Source organism: Hypanus sabinus, chromosome 9 (genome assembly GCF_030144855.1).
Source record: "Hypanus sabinus isolate sHypSab1 chromosome 9, sHypSab1.hap1, whole genome shotgun sequence".
Taxonomy (NCBI): domain Eukaryota; kingdom Metazoa; phylum Chordata; class Chondrichthyes; order Myliobatiformes; family Dasyatidae; genus Hypanus; species Hypanus sabinus.
This window is the reverse complement of record NC_082714.1, coordinates 132,583,060-132,594,829: the sequence shown is the minus strand read 5'-3', so window position 1 is coordinate 132,594,829 and position 11,770 is coordinate 132,583,060. Positions and strand designations below refer to the sequence as shown.

At 40.5% G+C, this 11,770-nt stretch overlaps 1 protein-coding gene across 2 annotated transcripts in view; it reads left to right on the top strand.

Annotated features, from left to right (window-relative positions):
* The first annotated feature begins 241 nt into the window (after positions 1 to 241).
* The window catches only part of ptgis (prostaglandin I2 (prostacyclin) synthase), a 60,216-nt gene continuing 48,687 nt past the window's right edge, over positions 242 to 11,770 (top strand). The window contains exon 1 of one of the 2 annotated variants that reach the window (XM_059980596.1): positions 242 to 539. In XM_059980596.1, the coding sequence (XP_059836579.1) occupies positions 466 to 539 (74 nt within the window). In that variant the 5' untranslated portion in view covers positions 242 to 465. Of the gene's footprint in view, positions 540 to 2,331; positions 2,781 to 11,770 lie in introns of those variants that run through there. The other variant, XM_059980598.1, reaches the window with a different exon arrangement.

Sequence of the window (11,770 nt, the reverse complement as noted above, 5' to 3'; positions counted from 1 at the left end):
GCTACTTTGCTTCATGTTATTATTAATACGATTCTTGAAATAGAATTGCAGAATCTCTGGTTGATACATAATGATTTCTAGAGGCAACAAAATATAATTATTTGTCTTATTTCTAAACCACCTAGTGTTCATTTATGCTGTTACTTTAAAGAGGATTCTAATGTTGTTGGCTAAATTTTGTCTTGGACCTTAGAAGAGCTTCATACTCAACAGGACCACTGAAAAAGGGGTGGGCCCCAGAAGTGGAAAGATGCCAGCCCTGATTTAGAAATTCAAGAATCCAATTATAAAACGTCTGGTGGTGTACCATGCCTTCCTTTGACAGAAAGTCACAAGACGAGTCAGACCTGTTGCTATGAATGTTTAGAATTAAACTGGTTACCAGACCGTGGCTTAGCTCATTCCACCCAGAGCACAGTTACCATTAGCACTGAGTTATTGAAGAAAACATTTCTGGATCAAAACATGCAGTGGTTTATTTTGTTTTGCATTGCAGTTGTTCTGTTGATTATTCTCTATTACATTCGGAGAAGAAAAAGGTAAGACAAGTAACTTTAAATTCATACTTTTATTCCTTTATCTCTGAGAAATAAGTAAATGCTTGCATCGGAACGTACATTCCTGTGGACTTTAAAGATTTGTTATTGCATATTTCAACAATAATTTCTTTTATAAGCTCATTAAACTGGTTTGGTTAAACCTATATACATATTTATAATTACTATGAAAATACAAGTCAAATGGTAAACTGACATAAAAACTGAAGAATTAGAAAAAAGGTTTATAATGTGCTGTTGCAGAATTTTCTGATAATCAAACATAAACTTATGATATGTAGTTATTGAAAGTGAAGAAATGCGACATGACGTCTTTCTATCTGAAATTAACTTTTCAACAACTTGAAGGATTCTAATTTAGTGATAGGTACCTTACAGAGAAACAGTCTTGCTTTATAATTTCTTAACTGTTTGAAATAGATGGATTCAATATATTCTAAATTTAAGATACTAAGGAGAAATCGTTATCTGTGCTACTTTATAAAACAATGCAGCTTAACCTTACTAAGTCAATATTATTTCTTTTTTTTAGGGAAGGTCATTTGTCAGTAATATCTAATAAACACCCAGCCTTATAAGCCTGGCCCTTATTGATATCCATCTAAAAACTGAAGGAGTTAAAATACGTGTTACATAAGATGTGAATTTATCTAGGTAGAGTCTATGTGCTGTTTTCAACTGCATGTGGCATATAATATCTTCATAGTCTTTCGGGCATTTACAAAACATAAGGTATTCTTTTCACAAGGTTACAGGTATAAAACAACACAAGAAGTGAAACAAACAGTTTGAAATTCCTATTGTGTTATTCATTCAGTGAAGTGAAATGCAAGTCATGTAACAGATCATCCAGTGTTTACTGGTTGAACAAACACAGCTTCCAGTGCCTTTGGTACGTTGTGGGAGATATTGGAGTTAGTCATTAGATAGTTATGGGTGACTACAAGAAATTCTCTGAAGAATATCAGAAGTTGAGAGAGTAAGAGAGTCGGGGTGCCTGTCAATATAGAAAGTTTATAATCTGGGAAGTGTTTAGTGGGAGGTGGCAGAGGAATTGTGAGAACACTGGCATTAGGCGATGGACATGTAGAAAATGACAATGTTAGAGCTAGAAAATATCTGTAAAGAGGCTGACACTATAAAAATACCTGTTCAGTCAAAAATAATTACCATATTTTTTGGCAAACGATAGAATTTCTGGAACACTCTTAGACCGTCATCCACTAATCTGCATTCATGCATCATTTGGCATTAGCCAAGTTTTCTCCATTTTGAAGGAGCTTGACAAACATCATTCACATTCAAATCCTTATCTTGTATACCAGAGCAATCCCTAGTTTCCATGAAAATATACATAAATGAAAATATATATTTTTTCCATGAAAATATGCATAATTTTGTGCACAAAGCATAGAAAGAGATTTTCTGAGTATTTATGTGGCATTAAAGTTTCAAACAAAATAACAAATGAAACTATCCCTGTCAATTGAACGGATTGGCATTGTTATTAGTTTATTATTGTCACATGTACAGTGAAAAGCCTGTATACTGTTTATATAAATTGAATCATCATACAGTGCTTTGATGTAGAACAGGGTAGAACAATAACAATGCAGATTATAATGTAAAAGCTACAGAGAAAGTGCAGTGAGGGAAGCAATAAAGTGCAAGATCATAACAGGTAGATTGTGAGGTGAAGTGTCCACCTATTTGTACAAGAGGTCCATCAAAGAGTCTGATAACAGCATGACAGAAGCTGTCCTCAAGCCAAACGATACGTGCCTCAGGCTTGGATGTACAGAGAGTCCAGTAGAGTGCTTTGGGTGTAACCTTGTGGAGCACCAATCTTTGAAATGATTATAGCAGAAGTGTTGCTGCCTCTACTTACTTATTACGGTGCTGGTCAGGGAGTCAAGGACGGTTGCAGAGGGAGGAGTTGTCTCCCAGGGTCCAGAGTTTGGTGATGAGTGTGTACTGAATCACAGCATGGAAGGGAGGGCTGTGTCAATAAATGATAGACTTACATAGGTGTTCTTACTATCCAGAAGCCCAGGAGGTGAGTGTAGGGCCAGGGAAATGGCATTCGATGTAGACATGTTACAGTGGCAGGCGAATTGCAGTAGTTCAGGTTTGCAATGAGCCTGGATTTAATGCTTGCCTGGCCAGCCTCTCGAAGCAGTTCATGATGTTAGGTGTCAGAGCCACCGAGGGGCAGTCACTAAGGTATGTTATCTTGTTATTTTTGGTTCCTGGATGATAAAGGTCTTCTTAAAGTGGGGGGGGGGGGGGGGGAGGGGACAAAGACTGAAAGACGGAGAGGTTAAGTGTGTCCGTAATTGTTTGAAAAAAATCTCAGGTTAACTCCTCTGCTAAAATGATGGTAAAGAAATTTGTGTTAAGACATTAAAAATTGTGTAATAAGAATAGAAAAAATAAAATATATGAGGAAGAAAGTATTTAATGAATTGAATTATTTAGGATGGCATGGTAGCATAGTAGTTTGTGTAATGCTATTTCAGCGCCAGGGAGCAGGGTTCAATTCAATTACTCTCTGTAAGGAGCTTTTATGTCCTTATGTCCGTGTGGGTTTCTCTGGGTGTTCCGGCTTCCTCCCGCATTCCAGAGACGCACAGGTTAGTAGGTTCATTGGACACGTAGATCGAAATCAGCAGTGCAGGCTTGTTGTGCTGGTAGGGCTATTGCTGTGCTTTATCTCCAATCAAAACAAGAAATACAAACTGCTGGTAGCAGTTGATTCTGTTATTACCCTGTGCTTATTAGTCTGATATAATATTTGCTCCACTTTTCAAACATTTTGGCATTCAGACATTTAATGGTTTAAGGATCCAGTTAGCAGAAGAGACTATATTGTAATTCAATGCTTTGAACAAAATAAATACACTGCTTTTTAAAATAATGTCCTTTATTCTTTACTTCATTTAAATTTGTCCAATTCTTTCTCTGTGCTCAAGTCTGTTACTCAACCATTTTAATTTCCCTCATTATATCATCCTCACTTCCCACTCCTATGAACAACAATAACAGGGCAGGAGATTGCTTGAGGGGAAATCCCTTTGGTTGCAAGTCTCTTTGAGCAGAAGTGTCATGTTTTCTGCGTTATCATCTCTGTGGGGGACACATCCTTGGCAGGGGAGAACTGGTGGTCCTACTGCCGCTTCCACAGAGTGGGAATCACAAAGGCAGACCTACGTGGTGGATCTATCTGCAAACCTGAGCTCTGAAGGAGAAAGAAGATAATGGTTTAATGCTTGATCGAGTGGCTGCCTGATGAAAGCTTTATTGCTGGTGTTGGGGTGGATCCTGATGGTGATTGGTAAACCAATCTCTAACATCTCACAATCTGTTATAGCCAATTCACTCCCACTGGGATGGCCGCAGTTACAAGCTCCTCAGTAGGAGCATGAGGGATGTGCAACACTGTCAGGGTGACAGTGAGGGACCTCAATGAGGAAAATCCCTTCACCAGGGACCTCTTCACCAAGAAGACCCTGGAGTGCTGCCAGTTTCAGGTGGAAAAACATCTAATGCCTCCAGGGCTTCACAGGTAAAGAGTACTTTGATGTTACCTTCAAGTATCCATTGGGATAGCAGAAGATGCTTCAGGATTTTCAGGAGAAGGGGAAATGTCTGGGAAAAGTATCCAGTCAAACAGCAGAAGATGCTTCAGAACCTTCAGGAGAAGGGGAAGGCACTGGGAAAAGAAGCTGAAGTATCTATAACAGGAAATTTGGGATAGATATTGTGGAGTCTCCCTGGTATGATCAACTCTCTGCACCTATTACTCCCTTACCCCAGGTACTTTTCCCCCTTCCTTCCTATCCCCCATGCCATCTTCACCCATCTTTGTCCCCTTTCTCCTCTTGGCTCCACCCACCCATCTCACTCACAGCTTTCAAACGCCTCTCCCAATCCCCCAGCTAGTTCCAAATCTTGTTCACCTCACACACACACACACACACACACACACACACACACACACACGCACACACACGCACACGCACACAAAATGCTGGTGGAACACAGCAGGTCAGGCAGCATCTATAGGAAGGAGTACAGTCGACATTTCAGGCTGAGACCTTTCATCAGGACTAACTGAAAGAAGAGATAGTAAGAGATTTGAAAGTGGGAGGGGGAGGGTAGATCCGAAATGATAGGAGAAGACATGAGGGAAGGGATGAAGCTAAGAGCTCGAAAGTTGATTGGCAAAAGGGATGCAAGGCTGGAGAAGAGGGAGTATCATGGGATGGGAGGCCTGGGGAGAAAGAAAGGGGGGGGCACCAGAAGGAGATAGAGAGCAGGCAAGGAGTGATTGTGAGAGGGGCAGAGAGAGAGAAAAGAAAAAAAGGGGGCAAGAGATAGATAGATAGATAAATAAATAAGGGATGGAGTAAGAAGGGGAGGGGAGCATTAATGTAAGTTAAAGAAATCAATGTTCACACCATCAGGTTGGAGGCTATCCGGACAGAATATAAGGTGTTGTTTCTCCAACCTGAGTATTGCCTCCCCTAGAAGAACTGTCTGGGGCCTAAATTGGTGGTGGTGAGGGAGGATGGCCCCAGACAGTCCTTCCAGGTGAGGCGACACTTCACCTGTGAGTCGGCTGGTGTGATATATGACATGCAGTGTTCCCGGTGTGGCCTTCTATATATTGGTGAGACCCAATGCAGGCTGGGAGACTGTTTTGCTGAACACCTACGCTCTGTTCACCAGAGAAAGCAGGATCTCCCAGTGGCCACACATTTTAATTCCATGTCCCATTCCCATTCTGATACGTCTATCCATGGCCTCCTCTACTGTCAAGATGAAACCACATTCAGGTTGGAGGAGCAACACCTTATATTCAGCCTGGGTAGCCTCCAAACTGATAGCATGAACATTGATTTCTCTAACATCAGTTAATGCCCCTCCTCCCCTTCTTACCCCATTCTTTATTTATTTGTTTGTTTATTTATTTATCCTCCCCTTTTTCTTTTTTCTCTCTCTACCCCTCTCACAATCACTCCTTGCCTCTGTTCTCCATCTCTCTCTCTCTCTCTTTCCTCCCCCCTTCCCCTACCCGGCACAACTGCCTGTCTACCACCCTCCCTCAGAATCTTTTCTTGCCATTCCCCTTCTTCTCTCTATGCTGACCAGCTTGTCTCTCCATCTCAGTCCTGATGCAGGGTTTCGATCCAAAGTGTTGACAATTTCATTCCCCCCAGAGATCCTACTTGTCTCATGGAGTTTCTCCAGCAGATTGTCGCTGGAGACAGAATTGGATTAATGGGCCTCAAGGGGCAAGCACTCCAGTGGTTGGGACCACATCTTGCACAATGGAATACTGTTGTGATTGTTGAAGATTGTTTCTTGAATATTTCTTAAAATCCACCATTACATTAAGAAGTCAAAATAACGACAAGTTGTAATCAAATGGAAATTCTGATTAGCCTACTCTGAAATGGTGGGGCAGGGGAGAGGTGGCAAATAATTGACTAGCTGAAATAGAATGGGTCAATAACGTTCCCTCCAAGATATGTGATTTGGTGATTCCATCGGAAATTATGGAAGTTCAATTATTTTTGTGGAAAATATGAAATAGTTTTAGAAAAAAATTGATACCCATTAGTTGAAAGGGTAGATGTGAAAAGCAATCTAGCTGCAAGATATCAAATAACTATAAATAGTATAAGATGCTTAAAGGATCCAAAAGATAAACAGAAAGATTAGAGTGTTCATGTTATTTGTCAGTGAGACAGTTCACCAGCCATTAACTAGCTAGGTAGTTTTGTGCTGAGATATCTGTAGATTAGATGAGGCTGTCACTGAGCATTAACTTTTTTCTTTCGATGCAATCTTTGTTACTTCAACTGCACGGGCACCTTTCTCCCTAAGCGTGCGCAAAGATGGTGCTGCCAAGATAAGGAGGTGCTTTGCAGGCAGCTAACAAAACTAATTCTAGTAAATATATATTTTTTGAGGCTCTGATCAGTGCAATCTGCAGCTTGTAATTCCCTATTGGGCGATGTGCTTTTGAACCGTCTGTATCAGCTGGCATTTTTGAATGGACTCTCAGGAATGAGGTAGTTGTTGCTGAACTGGACCGAAACTCTGGTACAGATTATAGCACCAGGGCCGAGACTCAGGAGAGGTTGACAAACCAATGTTTGGCTGATTTAAGCACTGAGCCAGATTTAAAAAAGATTAAGGCCTACGAGCTGAGGCAAAGTACGAACTGGTGTGTGGCTCACTACCCCATGCAGCTTTACCTGCCTGAGCATTGAAGTTTGTGGTTTGCGGCCACTGGGCTCCCGGACTGGCTGCAGCACTGGCTGTGGAATCACTTTCAACAACTCTGTGGTTAATGGTCCATGCATTGTTTGGTTTTGTTTGCACAATTTATTCTTTCTTTTTTGCAAACTGAGTGTGTCTGTCTTTGTGGTGTAGGCTTTTTTTTGTGAATTCTATCGTGTTTCTTAATTTTGTGGCTATGTGCAAGAAGACAAATTTCAACGTGTATATATTTTGAGAATAAATGTTCTTTGAACTTTGAAAGGGGCAACACTCAGAACTTAGTATAACTGACAGTGAAGTTAAAATGCATTTTTGAAGAATCAGCTCCCATTAACATATGAATTAGCCTTATATTGCATTTCTCCACCTTGTCATTTCACTAATGAAGCAAAACTATTTTTGTATTATTAGCTATAATACAATAACATACATTAATTTGTATTATTAATAAAATGATTTATTACATATGCTTAACCTCAAATTGTCATTTAACTTCAGGTTGAAGGCACTTCTTCTCAGTCAGTTTTGCTAATACATATTTATAGTTAACCACTTGCTGCAGAATAGTTTCACTGGTTTCACAAGGGAGATTGCAGCCAAAGTCATTTTGTTTAATTGCAGAGTGAGATTCTGCCAATAGTAGGCTTGAACTCCAAAAACTATAAATTGTAATCAAGATGAGAATTAGGGTGTATGAACATATATAGTCTAAAGTTTACTTGTGAGACTGAACAGGCCTTCAGGCTAAATCTGAAGTCTGAAATTGAAGAACCACAATACCTTTTAGGTCATTGAAAAGAAAATAAAGTTGAAGATCACGACTTACTGAACTTGAATCAAAAATTCTGTAGTGGACCACAAGCTAATCGAAGTGTATTTTTCTGTGTGTATCTGACTTCAGTTGTACTTCTTTTTGAATTAATTAAACCTAGTTAAATTCTTTTTAAGCATCTCTGACTTTGAGTTATATAAAAACAATAAATATGACCCATGGCATATTCCATCAACAGTGCCTCAAGTGATATGGCCTAGAGCAAAATCTTTGCTTTGGGTAGCTCCTCCTCACAGAATAGTCGTGGAATCCAAATCAGTTAAACTCACTGAGCCACAAGGAGTGTGTACAGTTGTGGGAAAGTAATGGGGGTGGGGAAAATATGGATGGTGAAGCAGATCAAATAGGATCTGGCTTCTGTTTCAAAGCAGTGACCTTATGCCAGAATTGGATAAGACTGATACTGATGTAAATAATCAGATTAACAAGCATCGTTGGAATTTTTGATGTCATCTAATCTGTTTTCCCTATATCCCAGATGGAAATTGTTCAGAGGATTATTAAATGACAAGAAGGAGGTGCAAATTTGGACTGCAGCAGCCGGCCACTGCATTTGAATTGTAGGGAGTGGACTCTGGGCATCTTCCATGTGAATGCTAGAAAGTCGAGCAATCCACAAATTGTGGGAGGAACTCAGCAGGTGAAGCATCATCACTGGAGCAAAGAGGTGTTGAATGTTTTGATGCAGGGGTCCAATACATTGGCCTTCTCTTTACTTGACCTGCTGAGTTTATTTATTTCCAGAAGCAAAGATTTAAAGTACACTTATATCAAAGAATGTATAAATTATATAACCTTGAGATTTGTCTGCTTACAGGCAGCCACAAAGCAAGAAGCCAAAAGAACTTAATTAAAATAAAATAAAGACCAACTCCCAAAGCACAGAGAAAGAGAAAAGACACAGATCATGCAAAAATAGAAATGAGCAGCAGCATTCCAAACCAAATTGAGATCCGAATTCCCGCAGCAGCCTGGAGTAGGCCCAAAGCCTCAGTATCAGTTCGTCATATTAGTGGGGCAAAACGCTACGAAGCTTGCAGACATGAAACACAGCTGCTGGGAGTAGTCTCACAGCCTTAATGCCATGGAGAGAGAAGTTAATATCATAAGGCCATAAGACATAGGAGTAGAATTAGGCTATTTGGCTGTTCAATCATGGCTATCCTTTTTTTCCCTCCTTGGTCCCATTCCCCAACCTTCTCCCCGTGCCTTTAATATTGTGGGAGAGTGAGCAAAATCAGCCCGACTCTCGCCTCCGATCTTGACACCCTGCCTTTCCAGTCTATCTGGACTAGAGCTTAAATTGTCCAAACAGTATATTAGGACCTGGGCCCTGGTGCAATGAAACACACTGGGCCTACACCATGCCACCCATCAATTAATTCAGGGTCTAGACTTTGCTGCCCAGACCAATCTTGACCTCTCCGAATAGGTTCAATGCTTGCAGTCATCCAACCTCGCACCCGGGTTAGTTGGACAGGCATCAAATCTCCTCTGCCTCAACTTTTCCTCTCCAACTCACTCACTCCATCTGTGTCGCTTTTGCATCACACCAGCATGGCTCACCTCTTGAATATGCTTCGCCTTCACTTACCTCTTTATTGTTTGCAGTGATCATTTGCCACAATTTACTTTGGAAAAGCTGTTATTCACAATGATTCAGCACAGTAACAGGTCCTTCTGGCCCAGCAAGCCTATGCTACCCAATTACAGCCATGTGACCAATTAACCTTCTAACCCATGTGTCTTTTAAAAGTGGGAAGAAACTGCATCACCCAGAAGATGCAGCTTTATTAATTTGAATTTTATTAATTTCAAATTAAAGAATTGCACAAAACTGAGGCGGACAATTTATTATTGCCAGTATACCATTAGAAGCTTCATATAATCATCCATCAAAATATTAAGTCAATAAACATCAACAATTCCACTGTGTTCATTCCTGCTCAATAATTCTGATTTGGCATGTCATCTAAAACTTTGATAAACTTCCATAGATTTTCAGTGGAAAGTATCCTGACTGGTTGCATCGTAACCTGGTATGGCAACACCAATGCCCAGGAATGGAAAAGCCTACAAGAAGTGATGCATACAGCTCAGTCTATCACAGCAAAGCTGTCCCCAATATTGAACACATCTACAAGGAGTGCTGCCACAAAAAAGTACTACCTATCATCCAGGCTGTGCTCTCTCTTTGTTGCTGCCATTGGGATGGAGGTACAGGAGCCTTAGTTCCCACACCACCAGGTCTGGAACAGTTAGTAGCCTGAACAAGAGTGAATAGCTTCTGTCACAACCAAGGATTCGGTGCCGCAGCAGGAATGGCAATTGCGCTCGTGATTATGCACGTGTCAGCAAATTATTTCATTGTGATAGTATTTAACTCTATTATTCCATCATAGTATTTATCATGACTTGGACACAACAATGCTTCGCTGCCTGCTTGCTTTTCGCCTTGCCTGAGAAATTGGAATATCAAGTCAACTGATTCTGAAGACTAGTGGTATTCGTTTTATTCTTCATTGTTCTTTTCATCCACAGTGTGGACTTTATTTTCCATTTGAGAGTTTTAGTTAATGGCCCTGTTTGGCCTAGTGTTTATTGTTTCCTTTTCCTTTTAGCGTTGTTTGCATTAAAATCTGTGAACTAACGACCTGCTCAGTGTCTCTTACTCTGCACTTGGGCCATATCCGAACCAGGCGACAGCTTCACTCACCTCAACACAAAACTAATTCTAACTTTTAACTTCAGCTTTCAAGGACTCTACAACTCATGTTTCCAGCACTATTTATTTATTTATCGATCTAGCTATCAATTTATTAATCATTTTTGCACAGTTGGTCTTTTTTTGCACATTAGTTGTCTGCCTGTCTTTGCATGTAGTTTTTCATTGACAGTATTTCTTTGTCCTACTGTGAATGCCTTCAAGAAAATTAATCTCAAGTTTGTATATGGTGACATGCACACAATAAATTTACTTTGATCTAATTGGTATGGCTATACTGTCCTTTGATGTTCTGTTGTATGCTGTGAATGCACCATTTACCAGTGCAGTAACTGGAGGTTTGAGCAAGGTGCAGAAATCTCGAGTGCTGCTGGGTCCAGGGATTGGGCCTTTGATATCAAGAGTGAAAGGTCCCTGGTCATTTGGTTTTCGACTACTTTGCTTTTGAGAATGACTTGAACCTCACCAGAAGCATTCCAGGGCACTTTTGCCCCAGACGCCATTACTGTGGTATCAGAATACCACATGGATTTTTATTGAAACCCATCTGGAAATTGTGAACTACTACACTAACCTGAAATGTGAAATTTTTTTTTAAAAAGGTCTCTTTCCCTCCATATTCCTATTCCAGAATTTTTTTAATCAATCTGTAAAGATTTGTCATTGTTCACTTATTGAACATTTATTGACGTTCACTAATCAGTCCACTTATGAACAAATAGGTGGAGTTGATTTCGACTTTCAACAGCTCCTGCGATGTTGAACAATTTTAGTAGGATAAGGTTCCTAATGAATTTAAGGCGAACTTGCATCAAGGGAGCACGAATTTACAAATCAGGGTCACGATGCGACAAAATCATACTTATCTAAGATATCAACGAGAAGAGTGCACTACACACAAAATGTTGGAGAACTCAGCAGACCAGGCAACACCTATGGAAAAGATTAAACAGTCAGTAATCAGGCCGAGACCCTTCATCAGGACTGAAGAAAAGAGATGAGCAGGAAGGTGGTGGAGGAGAGGAAGAAGTACAAGGCAGTCAGTGACAGGTGAAACTGGGAGAGGGGTAGGGTTGAAGTAAAGTGCTGGGAGGTTGATTGGTGAAAGAGATAAAGGGTTGGAGAAAGGGTATCTGATAGGAGAGGACAGAGGGCCATTGAAGAATGGGAAGGGGATGAAGCATCAGAGGGAGGTAAGGAGATAAGGTGAAAGAGGGAAAGAGGAATGGGGAAGTTTGAGAAATTGATGTTCATGCCATCAGGTTGGAGGCTACCAAGATGGAATATAAAGTGTTGCTCGTGCAACCTCAGTGTGGCCTCATCACGGCAATAGAGAAAGCCATGGACTGACATGTCCAAAAGTGA